This window comes from Aegilops tauschii, chromosome 7 (assembly GCF_002575655.3).
Source record: "Aegilops tauschii subsp. strangulata cultivar AL8/78 chromosome 7, Aet v6.0, whole genome shotgun sequence".
NCBI lineage: Eukaryota > Viridiplantae > Streptophyta > Magnoliopsida > Poales > Poaceae > Aegilops > Aegilops tauschii.
The window spans coordinates 629,308,212-629,331,760 of record NC_053041.3 but is presented as its reverse complement, the minus strand read 5'-3'; the positions used below and the strand labels follow the sequence as shown (position 1 = coordinate 629,331,760).

Genomic DNA, 23,549 nt, shown 5'->3' with positions numbered 1-23,549 from the left:
CATTCGTCAAATTCAACGGTAACAGGATTTTCACGTGTAAGAGAACGAACAGAAACAAGATTTTTAATAAGCTCAGGAGAAACTAAGACATTATACATGGATATTGGAGTGGAGTTAGACGGAAAATAAGCATGACCAATGTGAGTGATAGGAAGAGAGGAGCCGTCACCGATGGTGATGCGGTTGGAAGCGTGGACGGGATAGGAGGTGTGGAGGTTACCGGGATAAGCGGCCATATGCGCGGTGGCTCCGGTGTCCATATACCAGTCTGAAAGCACAAGTGCTCCCTGGGTGATTTTGGTAATTAATGTCAACATATCTCTTGTTGGACTAATGTTTCTACCTAGTATGTTTCAGATAAGTTCAACAATGGAGTGGCGTGGACAATAGGATGTGGAACCCCTTCAAAGTGATAAAGACAAAGGATTAGCTCAAGCTCAAAGCTTAGGACTCTACATTTTCTATTTTCAGTGATCCAAGATCACATTGAGTCCATAGGGAAGCCAATACTATTAAGAAGGGATGAGGTGTTGCTTAATGGCTTGCTTGCTCAAAGTGCTTAGTGATATGCTCCAAAGCTCTCAACCACTTTCTCACTTCCAAATTTGTCCCAAACCAAAAGTCAATCTCGGCCCCACCGATTCTTTCTATCCGGCGCCACTGAGTTCAATTGACATAGCCACTGCCAGAAACCCTAGTCTTTTCGGTCTCACCGATAGGGATCTCGGTCCCACCGAGATGGGATTGCAAACTCTCTGTTGCCTATTGCAATAATTTCGGTCTCACTGAAATTTGCAATCGGTCGCACTGAGATTGCAATGCAAACTCTCTGTCACCCCTTCGTAACGTTTCGGTCCAACCGAGATGAGCGAATCGGTCCCACCGAGTTTGCCTGACCAACTCTCTGTTTGACTATTACCAAAATCGGTCCCACCGAGTTTGTGTAATCGGTCTCACCGATATTACGTTATGCCCTAACCCTAATGATATCGGTCCCACCAAGTTGACATGTCGGTCCCACCGAAACACCTAACGGTCACATTATGAACCAATTCGGTCTGACCGAGTTCTCTGATCCGGTCCCACCGAGTTTGGTGATTTGTGTTGAGGTCAAGATATTCCATTCCAACCACATAAATCTTGATCTCTAGCCTTCCCCAAGTTGTTTTCCACTCAAATATTCTTTCTACCAAATCCAATCCTATGAGAGAGAGTTGAGTGTTGGGGAGACTATCATTTGAAGCACAAGAGCAAGGAGTTCATCATCAACACACCATTGTTACTTCTTGGAGAGTGGTGTCTCCTAGATTGGCTAGGTGTCACTTGGGAGCCTCCGACAAGATTGTGGAGTTGAACCAAGGAGTTTGTAAGGGCAAGGAGATCGCCTACTTAGTGAAGATCTACCCTAGTGAGGCAAGTCCTTCGTGGGCGACGGCCATGGTGGGATAGACAAGGTTGCTTCTTCGTGGACCCTTTGTGGATGGAGCCCTCCATGGACTCGCGCAAACGTTATCCTTCGTGGGTTGAAGTCTCCATCAACGTGGATGTACGATAGCACCACCTATCGGAACCACGGATAAAAATCTCCGTGTCTCCAAATTGCGTTTGCACACTCCAATCCCTTCTCTTTACTTTCTTGCAACTTGCATGCTTTACTTTCCGCTGCTCATATACTCTTTGTATGCTTGCATGTTTGCTTGATAAGTATTGTGAATGTTTAAACTTGTGCTTAAACTCCACATCAACTTAAGAGAGATTAAAAACTGCAACTTTTCTTGACTTGAGTCTATTCACCCCCCCCTCTAGACACCTCTTCTCGATCCTTTCACAGTCGCCGCCGCCGATGTAGCTGGATGGTGAAGGGGCGGTGTGAAGAGACGCCAGAAGGGCCGGGTCCCATGGCGCCGGCGGGGCCGTCAGGGGCAGCAGCGGCAGCCTGCCAGGCTGCTGCTGCTGGCCGTAGGGCGCCGCATAGGGCTGAGGCGTGACGTAGAACGCCCGGTGCAACGGTGGCCGGGCGCCGAGGATACCCGGGGCAGGGGCACGGGGAACCGGCATGGAGTAGGCATGCACAACGCCGGTCCATGGATTCTGGCCGGCGTACCACGGGGCCAGCTGATAGGCCTGCTGCGGCGGGCGGGGTGCTCCTCCTTGAGCGCCGGCGCCCCCTGATTGCGGCCGCCGCGACAGCCACCGCGACGACCCCCCCCATTGGCCGCCGACTGGGGCGGCGGGAAGGGAGCAGCCGGGGCGGGCGGGAAAGCGGGCGCCGCCGGCTGGGGCGGCGTCGGGCGCGGAGGCGGTGGGGCTTGACCCCCGCGGGTGCCGACAACGAGGACAGTGTGGGTCGCGCGAGTCCGCGCCATCTGCATCCGGCGCTCCTCCAGCTTGAGGTACGCCACCACCTTAGCGAAGGTAGGCTCCGGGATGAGGGTGAGGTTGGAGGCGGCGTTCCCAAAATCCTCATTGAGTCCGGCGGTGAGGGTGCTGATGAGGAGCTCGTCGCCGATCGTCTCCCCGAGATCACGGAGCTCATCGGCAAGTTTCTTGAGGCGCATGCAAAAATCGTCGATGGACGAGTCAAGCTGCTGGCACCCATAAAACTCACTGTGGAGAAGGACCTTGCGCTGCAGCCTATTGTCGGTGAAGAGGCCGTTGAGCTTGGTCCAGACCGCGTAGGCGTCGTCGTCGTCATCCACCACGGTGTGGAAGAGGTCGTTGGAGATGGTGAGATAGAACCAGCGAATGATGGTGACGTCGAGGATCATCCACTCCTCGTCGTTGATCATGAGGGCCGAGTCCACGGTGCCGTCCACGTGGCCGTGCAGGAGGTACTCGCGGAACACAAGCGAAAAGTACCGCTTCCAAGCGGAGTAGGACGCGGTGTTTTGATCAAGCTTCACCGGGACACGCTCATGGATGTTGAGGTCGCGGACGAGGGTGACATCGGGACCAGCGAACGGGTTGGAGACGGTGGAGGAGGAGGAGCTCATGGTGCGGGTGGGGAAGGTGGTGCGGGTGGGGGAGTTAGGGTTTTGGCGGCGGCTTTGGAGGAGGGCGGCGTCTCGAGCGGAAGCGGGACGGCGGCGGCGGCAGCAGGTGGCGGCGCGCGCGGAGAGCACGCGGCGGCGACCGAAGCAGGCGGCGGCGGCGGCTGTGGGGAGGCGGGCGAGGCGGCGGCAACTGGCGACAGTGGCGGCAGTGCGGGAGGGCGCGGCAGCAACGGCGGCGGGTGGCGGCGGCGGTGGACAACGGCGGCGGCGGCGGCTTAGGGTTTAGGATCGTGCTGCGATAGATATTATGTAGAAGGGCAAGATATGGGCTGTGCAATCGCGATGTATTTATTGATCGATGCACCAGACACGTATATATAAATACAGAGAAAGGCCACAACCTTAACTATACAGAGAAAACAGAAGATGGGTTGTATACACAAATATATACATACACAATATTCTCAACAGGCCGTGTTCAAGCTCCGGCAGGCATTGAACCCGAAGAGCGTCCTGAAACCCACGTCGCTTGCCAAGTCCAGAATCAAGGCCGGGGCCGCGGAACTTCGGTCGAAGAGCAGCAAGAGCAAGTAGGGTCTGAAGCAGTCTTCGCCGCAGCCGGTCGTATCGGGGCCTGACGAGATCAGAAGCTTTGCATACGTGTGGCTTGTAGATATGTGTGCTGGAAACAGAGAACAACCTGCCTGTCATGTCGTTCCCTCTGCTGATGTGCTTCCTAGTTGAGTATCTGTTGCTTGGTTTGGTTCTGTGCTCTGTAAGTCGATGAAATGGAGTAGGTTAATCACTGAATTTTAGTGCTGTTATTGTGGTCTTGACCCTTCATTTCATTTGCTGTAATGCTGAAGGCGTAAGCGTCAAGCGTGATTTACCAAAATCTATCCATCTATCATTCCCCCTGTAAAATAATATAAGACGTTTTAGATCAGTACTAAAGTAGTAATCTAAAACGTCTTATACTGGAAAATACACAGGAGCACTTGAGTACTTTGCCCCCTTATGAAAATTAAATTAAAAAATACCAGGAAAATACAGAAAAAACTGAAATCTTTTTTTAACATAATATAAATGCAGACGCTCATGTATACATGCATACACCCATCTCTATGAACGCAGACACACATACCTACCCCTATAAGCACGTCCGAGAGACTGAGCAGACATATCATCTTGATATTGACAAAGTCACCAAGAACGCCTCGTAGTCGTCGGGGACGTCTCCTCCCGCTGAACGCACATCACAGAAAATTCTAAAATAAATCCAGGAATAAATGCGAGCATCGGAACTGTCCACCTAACCATCCATCCGATATCTTGTGATCTCAAACTTGGGTGCCCTATATACTCCCGTACGAAGTTCCGTAGAAAAATACCAATGAAGGTATCCCTGGCAAAACAAAAACAGTCCGAACTAATTTTAAAAAATCCATACAAACAGTTTTTTCTATACATAATTTGTTTTGTCTTTTTCGCCAAAGATATGTTTCCTATTATTTTTTTCACGAAATTTCACACAAAAGTATAGGTTGAGCATCCAGGTTTCATATCCTAAAACCCCATATTTATTTTTGAAATTTGCCAGTATTATTTTGAACTTAATGTTCATATAGGGGTGTGGAGTACCCACATGCTACAAATCCTCTTCCGTCTTACATTACTTTATCTAAAAGGTCTAATATTACTTTACATCAAAAGCAAAATACGGATAAAAAATAGAGAAATATACTAGAAAAATTCACAATAATAAAAAATATCTAACCATTGATTTGATATACTTAACAAGCTTAGCCCTTAGATCTTCACAACTCGCTGAAGGGTAGACCCTACCTTTTGTTTTTGAAGGAGGACCCTACCCATATTAACTGTGCAGACGGTGGGACTGACTGCCAGTCAGTCGACTGAATTTGTGAAATGGGTCAGTCACTTTTTTTACCCGATAGAACATTGGTGTGGTGTGTCGTGTGCGTGCGCGCGCGCGAGCTAGCTAGCTTCGGCTGGCCGTGGCGCGTGAGCTAGCTAGCTCTAGCTGCGTCCATGCTTGAGCTAGCTAGCCCGACGTCGCGCGTGAGCTTGCTAGCTCGGCTTTGTCCGTGCGTGAGCTGGCTGGCCATGGTTAGTGGCATGATATCGCGTTGCACAAAAGAAGAAACAAAATGTAAAAACGCATAAAACAAACAATGACAGAAAAATGCATATATTTTTTTGATAAGGAGGAAAGTCCCCGACCTCTACATCAGAGTGATGCATGCAACCAATTTATTAACCTAAAGTACGTAAACACAGTCTGGGGTCTAGAACTAGCTCACAAAAGGAGCATAAGAACAATAAAGATAAAAAGATGTCACGGCCGACGGAAAAACAAGCTGCGATGACTAAACACCTAGCCTTGGTATTACACTTTCAGAAGAAAATAACTAAAACAAATCAAAGTAATTAAATTTACTAAAAAAGAATGAAACTCTTTAAGAAGAAAAAAATAAAAATTAAAAAACTTTCAAAACTTGCACACAATTTGCATTGATATTACACTTGTTGAAATATGCAAAGAGTTAGCATATAATAGTGCATTTTTTGCATTCTACTATAATTTCCATAGAGTGTAACTGAAATAATGTATTTGCTTTAAGAAGAAACACAACTAAAAAAACATGCGCATAACATTGCACCGAAATTGCACTTTATTGTATTATGCAAAAATAATCATATAATCATGAAATTTTGCCACATATTATATAGTATTTGCTTGTATATAATTACACACAGCCAAAAACCCACAAAAAAAAAAGAACCAATAAAGGAAAAAAATGGGAAAAAGAAAAACCCATAGAAACAGAAAACAGAAATAAAAAAGTGAAGCAAAAATACCCTTAAATAGAAAGAAAATGATATAAACAACTAAAACAAAATAAAGACAAAATTTGCACACAATCTGCACATAAATTGCGCTTTGTTATAATATGCAAGAATAAACACATAATAGTGAAAAATTTCGCAAAAACAAAATTATCTAAAGAAAGAATGAATTAGTGGCATTGCTATTTGATCCATGGTGTCTCTACTTCTCCGGATCAAAATAATGAATTAGTGGCATCGGTATTACCGTTTAAGAAGAAAGAAAAGTAAAAAAAAGACAATAATGATAACATTTGCACACGGTTTGAATAGAAATTGCGCTTTTTTATAATATGCAAAAATAAGCACAAATAGTGAAATTTCACACAAAAACATCCTAAGTAGGAATGAATTAGAGGTATGGTATTACCCTTAAAGAATAAAGAAAATGAAATAAAAACTAAAACAAAATTAAAATAGTGAAGTTTTCTAGAAACAATGAATTAGTGTCATTGGTTTCCCATTAAAGAAGAAAGAAATTGAAAATAATAAAACAAATAATGAAATATTTTGCAAACAATTTGCACAGAAGTTGCGCATTTGTAGTGTACATATCTTTTCCTAATAATATAATTATATTATATATATATATATATATATATATATATATATATACAATAATAATAAAGCACAGGCTGAGTTTGTCGGGTTCACCGTCACGGTGTTTTTGCGGAAAAGCCACTGTACTTTTTGATAGTCGAACCCGCAGTCCCTCTTTAAGTCGAACTGAGAAAACGTTTCATTTTTACAGAAAAACCCTGCATTTGTAAGAATCCAACCGGCGATTCCTTCCTCTGTTTAATCTTATCCACACACATGGCGGAGCAGCAGAAGTTGAGGGGCGGAAGGAGCGGGGAGGGCGGGTCGGAGAGGGAGGGAGGGAAGGAGAGCAGCAGAAAGTGCGGGAGCTGGCGCCCGGAGACGGAGAGCGAGTGGATGAGCGAGCGAGGAGAGGCACTGGAGGAAGAGGAGGCGCGTGGATCCTGGCAGGGAGGGTCCAGATCCGGTCGAGGGCGGGGCGACCGGCGGCGGCGCCTTCAACTCCGGGGTGGCGAGCTTGCTTCCTGAGAGAGCAAAGAGTGAGCTGAGAGACATGGAGAGAGAGAGAGAGAGCACGGGAGGGAAGGAGAAAGGAAGAGGGAGGCGGGCCGTGGTTGGTTCTCCGGCGGCACTGGATCGGTGCACGGGCGCGGAGCTCCTGCTCGGGGACGCGAAGATCCAGGGAGGCACTCGGGTGCGAGGCTGCGGGTCAATGCAGAGATGGCGCTGCTCCCCAAAATCCACCCCTTCTCTTCTTTGGTCCAATCTGGACTGTTAATTCCGTCAAGAGGTGTGAGTCATCGTTTTACTGGATGCTCTCTCGATCGTTTCTTCCTATGGATTTTGTGGGTAGCAAAATGTTCTCTCGGTATGGATCTAAAAAGGGACCAACTCTTATGAAATACTTCTTAGACAGGACATGCGATTTTGATAGAATTTTCTATGATATTTTGGGAAAATTTATGTTATATAGCATGCTTCAGTAATTCTTTTAGCTCAAGCTAGCTCCCTTGGTGATTCTTTTCAATGAAAGACTTGCTCTCCAATATGTGGTTTGGTATTTCTTGATTGCAAGTATTTAGCACCTACAACTGAACTGAAGACCAACAAGTATTTAAGCAACACATATGTTTGGTACGCATGTGTTATAACCACATCAGCAAAGTTTCTGCACATCATGATTAAGGGGTGAAGAAATCATGTTTGCCAATGGCCATCGATTAAACCGCAGTATTTTCCATGAACTGTGGTAACTCTTGCCTATAAAAACTGCATGAAAAAAAAATAGTTTTGCTTCAGGTGAGTTTTTGCGTTATCATCTGTTGTACAGGTTGAAACTATCAATTGTTAACTTTTGTGGTTTGCTAACAAGATTGTTCATCATATCCACTTGTGCAGGTACCATAACCAGAGTCACTTATTCGGCATGGTTTTATACTGGAATTAACCACATAACTAATTTTGTTTTACCACCTTGACGCCTTCAGTTACATAGGACTTCTGTCAATGCCCAACCGATAATGAACAGGTACAATTTTATAGATGGTTCAAGTGAAGCTGTGCAAAGTGAACCAATTCTGCAAGCAACCATGTCATACATTTTTCCTTGGTAGAATTAACATGTATAGATCATTTTATTGTGTACAACAAGTCAACAATACACTGTTTGTATATCATTGCTTTGGTCAATTTCTGCCGTCGTGCTTCTGTGAAAATGTGACCAGGAACTAACTATGTGGTAATTCAGTAATCAGTATAGAATCTGACACTAAATAATACTCCATCCGTTCACTAATGTAAGACCTTTTAGCTTTTTCTTGATCGTTTTCTCTTCTTCAGTTGTTGGCTGACGTGCAACAGTTTTTCTTGAACCGAGTACTTTGCACCATATTTTGAACTTTCTAATTTTGTTCCATGACATGTTTTTGCAACCTTCCATTTAAAATTAGGTCCGGAGGCCTTTTGATGGCAATAAAATTTACCTTTGTTTGTTCATGCTTCATGAATTTTAGATTCTGACAGGTTTGGGTCCATCTATAACATGCTTGACCGGGCGATCACGCGGCCGTCAAGCACTCTTATCTACTGGTCATAAGCTTTTACCAACTAAGGTTTGATCTCCCACAGCTCCCCTGCACAAAAACATTTAACCAAGAATTTTTTTTGTGTGCAATTGGTCGAGTTTCTTTATTTTAGTGGTAAAAAAGAAGAGCAAGCATTAGGTCAACATAATATAGAAGGGAAAGTGTCCCCTCGCTCCCTACGGTTCCAAGCACAATTCTAGATTGTTGGCAAAAAAGTAGAGTTTTAGTTGCATGCTCAAGGGTGTGATTGTTGTTGTTATTCCTGTAGACAAAGGAACTGATAGTGGAGATTCAATTGCTCGGAGAGGAAATCATGAACCGCGAGCAGAATATTCTCTCACTGAAAGAATATTTGATCTGTGTGTGTATCCTAGCCACTTTATTATTAAGTACTACCGTTTGTCTTCCCATTTGATTTCTCATATGAAGCTACTAATTCTGACAATTCCTTTTGTGTGCTTATGTTTTCCTATGGAAAATAAGCTAGAGTGAATTAACGATTTGTGTTTCTTTAGATGTTGTCGGTCGGGTGTCCTCTACTACTGAAGTTTTACCACCATCTGGTGGTGCTTGAGATCAGAGACGACATACTTTCATCAGCAGCGGCCAAATCCCCAGCGCCGCCTGTGTTGTACACCCCTGTACCCCTCGACATCCAGTGCCTCGCGTCTGCCCAACATGAACACCTCCTCAATAGGTACATCTCTGAATTTTCCCCTTGCTAGATAAAGTCGAGGATTGTTTTGCTGTAGCTATAATTTGAGTTTACAAGATATACTCCTCTCTTTTTGACGTCAATTTTTTCAGTTGATTTTGCTCCAGGATAGTTCCCTTTATGCGCATGAACTAATGGGTGTGTTCACAACGTAGAGCAGCTTCTCCTTCCAGTCTCATGTCTTTCTCTTCAGCAGGGATCAGTGAGTACTACCGAGCAAAAATGCCCTTCTCTTCGTCATATTTCTTCCTTTTCCTTACTACTTTTGTGGCTCCAAAACTCTTGATGGCTCTATGTCTGTTCTTTTTGTTGACATGGATTTTACCCTGAAAGTTTCCTTCTGATCTACAATGTTCTGCTATCTAAATTCGTCTGTATATTGTGAATGAGTAGACACTGGTGCAGAAGCCCAATTGGATGAAAATACGGACTATAGAGAGGTGTAATTATTAATTAATTTCTTGCTTTAAAAGATATGCAACTAGCAGAGTTTCTTATTTTCATCAATTGGATTATGACCAAAGTGAAGAACTTATGTGGACAGTCTGGCAGATTTCAGTGGCAAGATTTTTTTACAATTTCAGTGGCAGATTTCAGAAATTTGTAGAGCACAGGATTTACAAGAACAAGATATTCTGTCAAGGTGTGTACTTTCTACCCATTGCACTAATCTTTTGCTTTGAGTGATTGGCTAAAAGAAATTACTTCCTTTGGAATAATATTTCGTGCACTCACAAGTATAATCTCTCCATTTCCTTATTTTTTGTTCTTCCGTCAGTAGTATTTCTTTTAGCTACTATTTGCCCCTGGATAAATTACTCATGCTATTTTCATGAGGTTCATTCTAGCCGTTTGCTCACGAGAACAGAAACATTTTATCTGTTGGCTAAATGAAAGTACATTCTTTGAATTTGCCACTTTTCCCTGCACTCGCAAGTATAATCTCTCCATTTCCTGGATTTTTTATTTTTCCGTTACTGGTATTTCTTTTAGCTACTTTCTGCCATAGCATAAATCACTCGTGCTATTTTAGGAAGATCCACTCCTGCTCTATGCTCACTAGAACGGAAAAAAATATTATCTGCTTATTTTAGCGTCGCATTTCGCTCACAGTATTCATGGTCATAGATAAAACAGTAATAAACTTCCCTTCTCTATCAAACTTACGGAGTACAAAGTTGTCATGCTTGATCAGCAAAACATTTGTGCTTCTTTTGCACATACATATCACAGTACAGTATATGATTTTCACAGTCCTTAATTTAAAATTTTCCTTTTCTGGCACAGCCATGGATATCAACAATCAGTCAAGCAAAGAAATATTCATGGGAGATATACAGGGATCCACAAGAATGTGCATCGTATGTCACTACTCACTACCCTTTTGTCATTGAGCCACTATCACATTTTGGTCAGCAATCACTTCAAGCAATTCTCAGCGCCATTAGTCAGAAGCTTGAATACATCTGAACGAACAGTACATCAAGCCACAGAAGAAAGAGTGGTCATCTCTTTTTCTTGGTACAAAGATGCCATACAAGCATTCAGACTTCTGAATCGCACAAGCAGTTTGTATATAAATGGTGTGCCATATCGTTTTAACATGGACACTTCAAAAGAATATCTGCCAAAAGTGGTCGCTGATCACTATGATTATAGACTTATAGTAGCCCTAAAGAGTTTGCCTTGCGTTTGCGTTCACATGTAGTTGAAGTTTTAGCCTTTTAGAAGTATATGGCGTTGCTTAAACTATGTTTCTTTTGGCAACAACATATGAAATGGAGAAAGTTTTGTTGTTATGGAAAAGTTGGCAATAGCAACTGATATCTGAATTTTATTTGATGTACTCCCTCCGTTCACTTCTATAAGTAGTTCCAGACAAATGAAATGGAGTTGTTTTGCTCACTGTCTGAAACATCTGCAAAGACTTATAAAAGTGAACAAAGGGTAGCTAATTGTGCATCAACGGGCTATTAAGCACTAGGTCATAAATCAAACAGTTACTCGTGTAATAGGCTATGCTTACGGGGGTGATGATTTTTTTTCCTCCTGGTGCAACGCACATGCATTTTTGTTAATAATCATAAATTTTTAGCACATATTATATAGTATTTTTTGTATATAATTACACTTAACCAAAAACCCACAAAAAACAAAAATAACCAATAAAGAAAAGAAAATGGAGAAAAGAAAAAACCCATAGAAACAGAAAACAAAAATAAATAAGATAAATATCCACAAAATAGAAATAAAACCAACTAACAAAGAGAATCAGAAAAACAAAGCAAAAGCAAAAGCACATAAAAACAAAAAAAGTATTAAAAAATCAGAGGAGAGAGAGGAGGGCTAGATTGCACAGTTAATGGGCTTCAGGCCAGAAAGAAATCAACTACCCAAATCAGATTCTGAAGAATCAAAAGCCTAGATAGCGTGACGACCGGAACTGGGGCGCCATGGCAGCTAGCACGAGACCTTGGGCGTCATGCAAAATGGGCCATTTTATAATACTCCCTTTGATCCTAATAATTGGCCGAGCCTTTATACGATGTCAAAAGGGAGTAAATTTTGTATTCAATCCATTATGTGCTAAAGTTTTAAAAAAAGCCAGATTTGTCCATTTTCACAAATTTTGCCACCTGCGTGGAAGTCTGCTGCATTGGATGAATGTTGTTGGGAGGTAAGATTTTAGTCTATTACCAATTGATTTTGAGATGGTTTTGTAGATGATATTAGGAGGTTGATAGGCCTAATGTTTCGGCGGCAACTGGAGACCAGTCTTTCATAAATAAGCGAGTATATGTGTTTATATAAGGCGACGAAGAGTGATACCTTTATCATAGTATTGTTGGACCAGCTTGGTGATGTCATCTCCAATCCAAGTCTGATCTCGGCGAATAATGCAAATATAGAATGCCAAACTGAATGCGTCTGATCTCAGCGAAGCATTTTCTTTTCATTTTCTTTAAAAGTCGTCAAATCTGCATCGATTTGAGCTTGGGCCTTTCTTTATTACGGAATGACCGGGCCATAATTCTCTGTGGCTTGAACATATAATTGATACTCCCTCCGTCCTATAATATATCGAAATCACTAATTAAGGAGTACTCGTTGCAAAAAACACTCCACTTTCCCAGGTCGCGACAAGTGGCGCACATGCAGCGCGCCACTTGTCGCAACCTGGGAGTTTTCCCTTTTTTTTTGTAGATCCGTTTATTCAAAACGTTTTATCTCTTAAACCGTGCGTCCAAATCTCGAACCGTTTTCATCATTGGATTCCTCGTGTCGAGATCTTCAAAACTAGATCCCATGTTGATAGGTTTTGACGAACTTTTTTTTCACAAAAACCGGACGAAAAAATCGGGCAAAAAAACCGAACCGGGAGCACGGTTTTTTTTCCTTTCCAAAAGAGGCACGCCCGTGCCTCTCGTGGAAGCAAAACCGTGACTCTCGTGGAAACAAAATCGTGACTCTCGTGGAAGGAAAAAAACAAAACGCGTTTTTTCCCCATTTCTGAGAGGCACGGACGTGACTCTCGCGAAAGCACAACCGTGCCTCTGGCGAAAGCAAAACCATGACTCTCGCGAAAGAAAAAAAACAGAAAACGCGTATTTTTTCCCTTTCCGAAAGGCACGGCCGTGACTCTCGCGAGAGCACAACCGTGTCTCTCGCGGAAGCAAAACCGTGACTCTCGCGAAAGAAAAAAAAACGAAAAACACGTTTTTGTCCGTTTTCGAAAGGCACGGCCGTGACTCTCGCTAAAGCACAACCGTGCGTCTCGCGGAAGAAAAACCGTGACTTTCGCGAAAGAAAAAAAAAAGGAAAAGCGTTTTTTCGCGAAATTTTTTTTGGAATTTTTTTATCGGAAAGCTAAGAAAGACCGGGGAAAAACCAAAACATCAAAGAAACCTAAAAAAACCGTTTAAAAAGCCGAAAACGCGTGCGAAAAAAAAAACAAAATCCGGAGGGAGCGTCCAGAGCGCGACACGTGGCGAATGGCTGATCGTTGCGAGGCTCCCGAAGGAGCGCTCGTTAACTAGTTGCTCTCATAATATATGAGCGTTTTTTATACTATACTAGTGTAAAAGACAATCTTATATTATGGGACGGAGGTAGTAACAATTAAGGGAACTCCTCATTAGAAAAGGCCAATAATTTAGGGCTAACTAGCTAGATGCTCCATTTTCTTCTAGCATTTTGTTTCTTTGGTCAAATGTGTGGATTACCAATTATGTAGCTGAGTTTAAGTATGCTTCATCGTGAATGTCATGCAGTGATCCATGATACTAAGAAACATCTAATAATTGGTTTTTTTTCATGCTGCCAGTATAGTGGGAGCATATTCACCTAGGATATCCCATCCCCATCCCCATCACTTGTACGGCCTTCCAAACAGCGACTAGTCAAGTTTCCCGTACAAAAAGAATAAAAAACTGGTCAACGGGATTACGTACACACTACACATACTCCCCTTCCCTGTTTTCTTTATCCCGCGTCGATCGTCTCTGTCACCCCCACCTCGACCGCGCGCCATTCCCTGCCCTGCCAGTGCCGGAGAGAGCAAGAAGCCCAAGAACGAAGCTCACTTGGAAGGATCGATCGACCGACCGGTTTAGCTAGCTGGGTACATGGAGGAGGCGGCAGCCGGCGCCGGCGAGGAGGAGGTGTACTGCGCGGTGGGGAAGGAGCAGTGGAACTGGAAGGCGAACCTGCGGTGGGTGCTGGCCAACTTCCCCGGCCGCCGCCTCGTGCTCGCCCACGTCCACCGCCCGCCGCACCGCATCAACATGAGTAAGTGTTTCATCGATTACTTCCGCCAAATCAATGGAGCGAGTAGCTTATGATCTCATCCATCCTTGTTTATCCTCCGGTGGATGGATGGATGCAGTGGGGGCGTGGGTGCCGGTGAGCCAGGTGGGAGCAGCCATGGTGGCAGCGTGCAGGAAGTGGGAGGAGGACGAGGCCAGCGAGGCCCTCGACCAGCTGCTCCGCATCTGCAAAGCCCACCGCGTTCGTTCCTATCCTTCCTTCCTTTGTTCAGGAGTAGCTGTCATCAGCAGCAAATTAGTTGGCTCAACTGATTGAACCATCGAGTACAATAATTACAGGTGGACGCGCGCAAGGTCATCGTCTCCGGCGACGACCTGGCGGGTGGGCTGGTGCAGCTCGTCGCCGACCATGGCGTCGGCGAGCTCGTCATGGGCGCCGCCGCCGACCGGGCCTACTCGAGGTATGTACGTGTGGTTGCCGCGAGTTCAGACGTCGCAGTCCGCCTGCCTCTTGCGTGCGCACGACAATGTGCATGTGATGGATGCTACGTTGTTGTCAGGAAGATGCGGGCGCCCAAGTCCAAGAAGGCGGCCACCGTGCAGCTCAAGGCCAGCCCCTCTTGCAGGATCTGGTTCGTCTGCAAAGGCAAGCTTATCTGCACCAGGTAGGTACTCTATCTGGTTAGTATGTATGACACAGTCTCAATGGATTTTGTGCTGTCCATTTATCCGATGATGTTGCTTGTTGACACGTACAGAGAGGCCAGCGACGAGGGGCTGATAAGCAGAGGAGAGCCATCCACGGCGAGCACCAGCCCACGGCCAACCGCCTCCGACTGCTCGACATCGGCATCCTCGTCGCACCGGCACGGCGATGGCGCCGCCGAGCCGGTCGGCATCCACGACTCGACCACGCCCTCACACCATGGTTCGGTACGTGCAAGAACAATGTGACTTTAGTGGGATCATCCATTGTGTGAGATAGATACATTGTCGCTGGGTGGTGAACAGTGCGTTTGATATGACAATGTCAGGGTGACGCGATGGAGATGGACGATTCGTTCGCGGAGAAGCTCAAGGCCGAAGAGACTCGCCCGCAACCTGAAGCTGTGGTGGAATCCATGCCCGTGACGGATGGTGATCATGGTGCCAGTGTCTTGCGGTTCGGTTTGCCGGAGCTGGAGGCGGCCACAGGCCGTTTCGGCGAGTCTGCCAGGATCGGCATTGCCGGCATTGGCCGCGCCGGCGTGTACAGAGGGAGCCTGCGCGGCGTGAGCGTCGCCGTCAGGGTCATCTCCCCCGATGCCGCCGTCGGCGAGGCACGGTTCGCTCGCGAGGCCGACGCCATCGGCAGGTTAAGCCACCCGAGCCTCGTCGCGCTCGTTGGCACGTGCCCGGAGGCGCGCGCCGTGGTGCACGAGCTCGTGCCGGCCGGGAGCCTGGAGGACCGCCTCGACCAAGGAGGCGAGGGGACGCTGCCGCCGCTGCCGTGGATGGCGCGGTGCCGCGTGGCACACCAGGTCTGCTCCGCGCTGGCCTTCCTCCACGCGTCATTCAAGACGGTGCACGGCGACGTTCGTCCGACGAACATCCTCCTGCTAGATCAGGCCGACGAGCGGCGCTCCTCCATTAAACTCGCCGGCCTCGGCATGCGCGGGCTCCTGGCGCAGGCGGAGCAGCAACGGGCCGGACGCGAGGCGCTGGCGTACGTGGACAAGCGGTACGTCGCGACGGGGGAGCCGACCCCGCAGTGCGACGTGCACGCCCTGGGCCTGCTGCTCCTCCGGCTGGTCACGGGCCTGCCGGCGCGTTGGGCGAAGAAGGCGGCGCTGGAGGCCGCCGCCGGCGGGGGCAGAGCCTGGCAGCAGGTGGTGGACGCGAGCGCAGGGGGGTGGCCGACGGAGGTGGCCACCGAGGTGGCGCTCCTCGGGCTGAGGTGCTGCGCCGTGAGCGACGGCAGAGTGGCGTGTCGCCCGGCCGGTGAGCTGCTCGAGGAGGCGCGCGCCGCGCTGGAGGCCACGATGGACGCCGCGCCGGGCCGGACGTGGTCTTCATCACTGCTGTCATCGTCGGAGACGGAGGCGTCTAACGGCGGCGGCGCGCGGCCCGTCCTACATCCTCTGCCAGATAATGAGGATCCAAATAATAATATGTGTGCCAGCAGCAGCAGGTCCACTAGGTAGTTGATACATCTGTAACCAATGATTGTTTTGAGATGGGAACGATATGTTGAGGTACGGTGGTGGTGTGTAGCGTTCCACTCCTCTCAGGTTGACCGTCACAGGCACAGGAACACACTAGTTAGTTAGTGTGCACGTGAATCGATTGGTACATCCACAATCTCTGGATGGGCTAATCTTTACTATTAAAGGGGGATCGAACGTCGTGATGGTTCGACCACCTCGTTCGATTCCCTGGTTCCACCCCTCGATCAAACGCAGTAAAAAAAATAGTCCATCCCGCACGCACGAGGACGAGGAAACCGGAAAACCAGCCCACGCTCCCATCTCCGCTTTGAAAAAAACTAAAACGAGAACCGCGACCCACGTCCTAGGCCCGATCTCCCCCAGCCCTCGCATTCTCGATCCCGTCTGTCTCAACAGAAAACTCACCGCTGCCGCCGCCTATGCGCATCGTCCTTCATCCACACTGGTCGCGTGGGATACCCCCATCACCATCTGCGCAAGGACTGAGAGAGGTCGTGGTGCTCTACAGCGGCGGCATGGCCGCGGCGTCGAGCATGCTAGATCCTTCCTCTGCTGGATCATGGATGTTGGGGTCGCCGACGGCGAGGGGGACGTCCAAGAGAGCGACGACAGCATCAGCCATGCCGCGGTCGCTGTCGCCGGAGAGGAACTACCTGCGTGTTGGAGGATGCGGGAATCACGTCAACTCGTAGCGCTGCCCTCGGCATCCCCACCAATGCGTTGTGCCGCATCCTCTCGCCTTCTCGTGGATGATTTTTCCCCTCGTCGCCGCCCTGCCTCCAGCACTGCAGCGGCATGTATACATGTATAAAGATTGAGGTGGTCCATTCATCTTTGGAACAGATTTGGCACAAATAGGTGGAATAAGAACGAATATTTCTTGTGGCTTATGATGGCGGGGTGATGGGTAGCCTTTCTTGAGGATTATTGTGACCGAAGTGACTGATTGTTGGCAGAACTTTGAAGAAATGTGTCAGGTATTGTCATACTATCAGTAGTAACTATGTCGTGATATGCGGTAGGTATAAACTGATACCCTTTCATTCTACTCTACTAATTTACTGTATTTTTACTCCTTATGAATTTTCCGAAGATACGATATTATTACTACTTATTAGGTAAATATGTGCTATGCATTTTTTTTTACAGATTATGAGATGCAAATTTTGCCCGATTGACGGTGTGTTTAATGATTGTAAAAATGCCGCATGGTTATACATGCATGATATTGGTGCAATTCTTTTTTGATCTTGCATTCCCCTTTTCACTACCGAATCGAGAACCTCATTGCTCCAATCAGCAGTAGGCACTAGTAGAAAAAGGGCCTTTAGTCCCGGTTCATAAGGGCCTTTAGTCCCAGTTCCAGAACCGGGACTAAAGGATCGTTACTAAAGCCTCCCTCCCCCTTTAGTCCCGGTTCTTACACGAACCGGGACTAAAGGCCGTCCACGTGGCCGCAGCCTGGAGCTCCACCTTACACCAACCGGGACTAAAGGAAATTTTATGATTTTTTTTTCAAATTTTTTTTTGAATTTTTTTGAATTTTTTTATTTTCAAATTTCTGAATTTTTTTAACCTCTAATCTCTAATCACCCCTCATCACTGCTCAATTTAACCTCTAATCTCTAATCACCCCTCATCATTCCAAATCATCTAACTCCCGGACGGTCACCCATCCTCTCACTACTCCAGCCTGAGCACACTTAACTTCCGGGTTCTATTCTCCCTCCTTTTCAAGTCTGCACTTGTTGTTTTCCTGACAATAGTAAGATGTCAATCCTATTAACCCTCAGGAATTTAGCTTGAGCATGAAGTCACACATTTCACTGTTTGAGTTTGAAACTATTGTTCTAAAAATCAACAATTATTTAGTAACACTAATATTTCTTGAATAAGTAGTTTGACCATAGTTTGACCACAGTTTGACCAGATTTGACCAAAATTCAAAAAACTGAAATAATTATTTAGTAACACTAATATTTCTTGAATAATTAGTTTGACCATTGTTTGACCATAGTTTGACCATAGTTTGACCAGATTTGACCAAAATTCAAAAAAACTGAAATAATTATTTAGTAACAATAATATTCTTGAATAATTATTTAGTAACACTAATACTTCTTGAATAAGTAGTTTGACCATAGTTTGACCAGATTTAACAAAAATTCAAAAAAAAGAAATTTGAGCATAACTTTTTTTCCTTTTAGAATTTGAGGATTCTAAAAATTTGCAAACAGGCCATAGGCCGTCAAAATTGGATGCGGATTTTCGTGCTGAACATTTTGATATATTATACGTTTTTTTCTGACATCGTATGCAAAAGTTATAGCCGTTTTACATTTTTCCTACACTTTTTGCAAAACATGTCTAAATTTAAGTTTTTCAATTTTCCTAACTAGTAGATGTAGTAACATAACTACATCTCGAAGGATTTTAATTTTTGAAGTTTTTAGCATTTTCTTTTGCTTTTTACAAATCCGAAAAGGCGATCCACCGGGGGGGGGGGGGGGGTAGAGTTTGAAAATGAGCCCTTTAGTCCCGGTTTGAGACACAAACCAGGACTAAAGGGCATCGCACCCTTTAGTCCCGGTTCGTGTCTCAAACCGGGACTAAAGGGCTCAGGTGAACCGGGACTAATGCCTTAGCCACACGAACCGGGACCAATGCTCACATTAGTCCCGGTTCGTGACTAAACCGGGACTAATGTTAATATTGCCCTGTGACCAAAGTCCTGTTTTCTACTAGTGAGGGTGAGCATCTTGAGCATGATTTTCCTTGCTTGTACTCCGCGTCCAGATTTACAATTCCTCTTGTACTTTTTGTACTGTTTTGGAACACAATTTGACATTTACTTATTTCTGATATTTTGTTGTTGTGATGTTGCCAACTTAGGTCTGATTTTCTATTGTGATTCTCAAGTCTTATATTGTCCATGCCCATGTCATACAATCAGTTCCGGAACTATCTGAGTCCTCAAGGCCAAACTGCTTGAATTCTATATGAGGAAGCTCAAAAGTAATAAGGCATCCCGCAAGTTAGCAAAATTGCAGGTACGACTTACATTGGACATGGCCTTACTTTTCATTTTATTTTATATATAGCTCATTATTACCTCCGTGCAATATTCCCAAAACTTTTATATTGTAGTTGGATTTTGGTTCATCGTGCCTCAGACTGGCATGTTATTTTATGTTTAGTAGGATGGTTTGACATGGTAATTAAGAAATGTTTTAATGGTATTGCCTTGTGCCCTTGTTACAGTTCTAAAAAAGAAAGTGATGCATTAATTTACATTTTCTGAAATTTCTCGAGGTTGTTTTTTTATTGAATAATAGTTGTACCTTTTTAGGTGAAACTGCTGGTTCCAACTTCCAACTTGATATGCCTTCCTTTCGATTTGGTTTACTATACTCAACGCATAAGCATCAGAGTTTAACTCAAAGTATGGGTCTGCTAGAGACGGAGCTTGTCGTAGAGTAGAGGGAAGGTATACTTGATCACCTCTACTATCTCACCTGTGATAGAAGTAATTGGGTTCGTTATTCTTTCTACAAGGGTATACATGTGAAACGCCGTGATCAGAAATAAAATGGGTAATAGGAACCAAGTAGAATGTACATTCTGTAGCTAGGTGAGGAACTAACACAAGGGATAGTTTACATTCAGTAGCTAGGTGAGGAATTAGCACAAGGCATAACAAATCTATCAGGTGTACAAGTTCGGAAATGTAAAGATGAGGGCAGTGATTTAATCACAAGCTTGTTGTTGCTCTGTTGTACATATGAACCACTAGATAGAGGGAAACAAAGAGCTGTCAGCCCATACTTTCAGACTAAAAGCCATTAGGAGTAAATTTCACTGGTCCGGCCATACTTCAGACTGGAAGTACATTTAGGGTCTTAGCTAACCAGGAGCACAAGTGAGCACAATTATGAATTCACTTATTCTGAGAATTTTTTCATGCTTGGTGAGAATGAAAGAGGGAAAACACATGAGGCATTTATTTTAATGGCCTGGTTAGTAAAAAATCCTCATGAAAACACACATACACATGAGCGCTATCCGTAAAAGAACAAATGACAAACATCGTAAGTGTTAGCTTATCATCTCAGTGAAGCTATATCAAGTGAAGTTAAACCAGGACATCAAAGCTAGAGTGAAGTGGCGGACCAGTGAAGGAAGATCAATGTTTGTGTGGTTATTGGTGGGATGAGAAATAAGATGTGTGTCAAGAAAACATAGAACCAGTGGAGGGAAGGGTGAAGCGGGACAGATACAACAATAAAACATTGTTGTGTTGTTCCGTAGCAACGCACGGGCAGTCAGCTAGTAATAATAATAATCACATCACACGATTCGAGCTCGCGTATCTTGTTCTGTCCCGGCGTCTGATGAGCACAAGGTGGATCATGACCGTGGGGTAGAGGAAGACGATGGCGGTGATGATCACGTTGGACCACCAATGGTGATGGCCCGCGTCCGTCCATACATTGCCGGCCGAGATGCATGCAAACATGCATGCATGATCACACTGACCTGACCAGCAGGCAGCAGGTGCTCGATCGAGGCAAGCACATCGATCGTACGTACGTCAAGCACACTGACCAGCAAGTACAAATGAACTCACATGAAGACCACGTTCATTAACATTTGGTAGAGGTAGGTAACGTACGCACCCGATCGAAAGACTTTGCCGCCGGCGAGGGCTGCCCTTTTGGCGCCATTGCTGCTGGTCTCCGTTGAAGAGCTGCTCGGCGGCTCCTCGTAGCTAGGAGATTATCTTAGTCATGCATGGTAACTGAAACAAACCCTTGAATTACTCAGCTAAGCTAGCTAGCCATAACGAGTTACTCAAAAAAAAAAATTATCGAATTACTCCCACGCGCCGGCACAAACTTTGGGCAATTTTTTTTTTGATATGTATGCAAAAAGGGAGAAAAAATGGCCGCATACCGGCCACGCGGATGAATATGCGTTCGCATATCAGGAACACTGCTAACCCAAACACGCCGACTTAAATAGACAAAAAGCGGACAAACGGGACGAGTCCGTTGGGTGGGTGCGTTGGAGTTGCTCTAACAAATTACTCCTAGTCCGTGAGACGGGAAGATTGGCTAACTAGCAACCAAACCCGCGAACCACGGGAGGGTGGCCGGCGCAGCAAGCAACAACGACAGTCAAACCGGCGACCCGCGGATGCATGCTGCTAAACAAATAAATCAATCAAAATAGTAATAACTATGAAAAAGACCCCTAACCGTGATGTCCATATGGATGGCTGGGATCGAATCTAGTGAGAGGTCGATCCGTGGGAGCAAGACACGGACCAATCAGCAATGGAAATTGAAATCCAAGTGATGATCAGTGAGAAATGGCATCTCATCTGACCAATGAGCAAGAAGCGCATTATTCAAGCGGCGAAAAGAAGGGGGGAAGTCCTACCCTCACTGCCTAGCCAAGCCGTCAGATTTAGTTGAGCGGTTAAGATTGGCTCTAGAGAAAGGTCGATCCGCGAGAAGAATACATGGGCCAATCAGCAGCAGGCATGAAGGAGCGGTGATACGTGGGCGACGGGCAGCAAAAACAAAAAAGAAGAAGAAAGGAAATTCCCCTTCCCCTTCCCCTTCCCTTGCTGTCAAGTAGTCCATGGCTTCCTCTGCATAATCTCTTTTGTTGGCTTGTCCTGATGTATCCCCTTCCAGTGCGTAGAATCGCACAATTTAATCTCTTTTTGTTCGCAACTGTAGAATAGCACCACTCTACACTACATACCTAGTTAATCTCTTATCTCTCTGTTTCTCAATCATTTATTCGAATTTCAGAGGGCAATGGAGCTTACATGTGTTTAAGATTTGTTCTTATCTCTCTGTTTCTCAATCATTTATTCGAATTTCAGAGGGCAATGGAGCTTACATGTGTTTGAGATTTGTTTGCGATATCACTCCTCTGCATGCATGTGTTTATTTGCCATTCAGTTCAGAGCAGCCAATGTAGTAATTTCTTATATCGCTGTTCGCCATGTCTGTGTGTGTGGTACCCATGGTTTTCACTTTCGGTGAGATTCTGATGAAATTCACTGAATTTCAGTAATTTCAGTAGACACTGAAATATTACGTTTCAGCCAAAATATTTCAGCAGTTTCAGTACAACACAAGAATTCAAATATTTTTCATTTTTTTTTCAAATTTTCAAAAATTTAATTGAATTTGAGTGAATATTTCAGTCATTTGGCTGAAATGGAAACTGAAATCACTGAAATTCACTGAATTTCCGTGATTTCGGTTGGTGCTGAAATTTTTCTGAAACTGAAATTAAAAACCATGGTAGTACCAATCAATGATAAGATGTATTTTTTTAGTGCGTGTGTGTGTTTTCCAGTCTTTGTTACATTATATATCTCTAGTTCTTGTTTACTCCCTCCGTCCCATAATATAAGACGTTTTTGCAGTTTAAATTAAATTGCAAAAAACGTCTTATATTATGAAACAAATGTAGTAGTTTATCATCGAATTAACAGCTAGCTGGTTCCGGACTAGCTTGCACAACACTGCCATTTTTCGTTTGACTACAAAAAGTAGTGACTATCTTTTGTTGGTGCAGAACTCTCTTCGCTAGCGCAAGCAGCTGAAGCACCACGACGACCCCTTTTCGCTAGCGCAAGCAGCGCCATGGCCAGTGAAGACCAGCAGTTGACCACGGCCAGCCATATCCGGCGAGCTAACGCCCATGCACCACCACGTCGGCTGCTGCAATATCAAGTTCTGTGGCGCTGGTAAGAGAAAGACGATGACCCTTCCTTCCTCCCTTACTTGCTACCAAGCTAGTTTGGTTTGGGGGGGGGGGGGGGGGGGGGGGTGCTCTGATCCATGTAGCAGCTTCAATCAAGGTTTTTAATCCAAAAGACCGAGTCATACTCACGGGAGTTTTCGGAACATCACAGCTTTCAAAAAAATGTTCTGAAGGTTCCCCATTGGTACTAGATACCACAGCAGCTACAAATACCTCCACACTGAACTTGGATGACCTTGAAAAGACTCTTCCCAGTAATTTTGATAGGCATATTTCCTTGGTATAGCTTACATGTTACCGTATCAGTCATATGCATAGGACTAAGATCTCCTAAAAGTACCAATTAATGATGTTTGTTTCCTCAAGAAAAAGTTTTTTATTTCCTTGCGATAGATGGAGCTTTCTGTGAGGTATGGGTGTGTTTCATGCTTTTGCTATAATCATTCTCAGAGTGGTAATATGATTTCAACTTCCAACTCATTTTGCCCGGATATCTCTTCAGTGTTAAGCATATATTTTGGAGTGCAATCTTGCCCGACCTGATA

At 45.2% G+C, this 23,549-nt stretch overlaps 1 protein-coding gene and 1 long non-coding RNA gene across 6 annotated transcripts; both read left to right on the top strand.

Annotated features, from left to right (window-relative positions):
* The first annotated feature begins 6,720 nt into the window (after positions 1-6,720).
* Positions 6,721-11,048, top strand: LOC109758705 (uncharacterized). Of its 5 annotated transcripts, none has more exons than XR_012189899.1 (8): positions 6,721-7,202; positions 7,931-7,971; positions 8,466-8,554; positions 8,796-8,888; positions 9,043-9,224; positions 9,335-9,682; positions 9,787-9,885; positions 10,530-11,048. It is a non-coding gene; the product is annotated as an uncharacterized lncRNA (long non-coding RNA). The 5 variants fall into 5 exon arrangements; XR_012189895.1 differs by having other exon boundaries at positions 6,949-7,233; positions 7,842-7,971; XR_012189897.1 differs by having other exon boundaries at positions 7,019-7,233.
* Positions 11,049-13,734: 2,686 nt separating this feature from the next.
* On the top strand, positions 13,735-16,245 carry LOC109758706 (U-box domain-containing protein 33). The gene is made up of 6 exons (XM_020317572.4): positions 13,735-14,030; positions 14,128-14,249; positions 14,348-14,469; positions 14,569-14,673; positions 14,767-14,941; positions 15,043-16,245. The coding sequence occupies exons 1-6, from the start codon at positions 13,868-13,870 to the stop codon at positions 16,189-16,191; spliced, it is 1,836 nt and encodes a 611-aa protein (XP_020173161.1). The 5' UTR covers positions 13,735-13,867; the 3' UTR covers positions 16,192-16,245.
* Positions 16,246-23,549: the final 7,304 nt, after the last annotated feature.

What these genes read in the sequence shown, in the direction of transcription:
- LOC109758706 (XM_020317572.4), top strand. Translation starts at nt 13,868, where the DNA reads ATGGAGGAGGCGGCAGCCGGCGCCGGCGAGGAGGAGGTGTACTGCGCG. An exon ending in GCATCTGCAAAGCCCACCGC is followed by an intron (nt 14,250 to 14,347) that starts GTTCGTTCCTAT and finishes CAATAATTACAG; the next exon opens with GTGGACGCGCGCAAGGTCAT. An exon ending in CGCCCTCACACCATGGTTCG is followed by an intron (nt 14,942 to 15,042) that starts GTACGTGCAAGA and finishes TGACAATGTCAG; the next exon opens with GGTGACGCGATGGAGATGGA.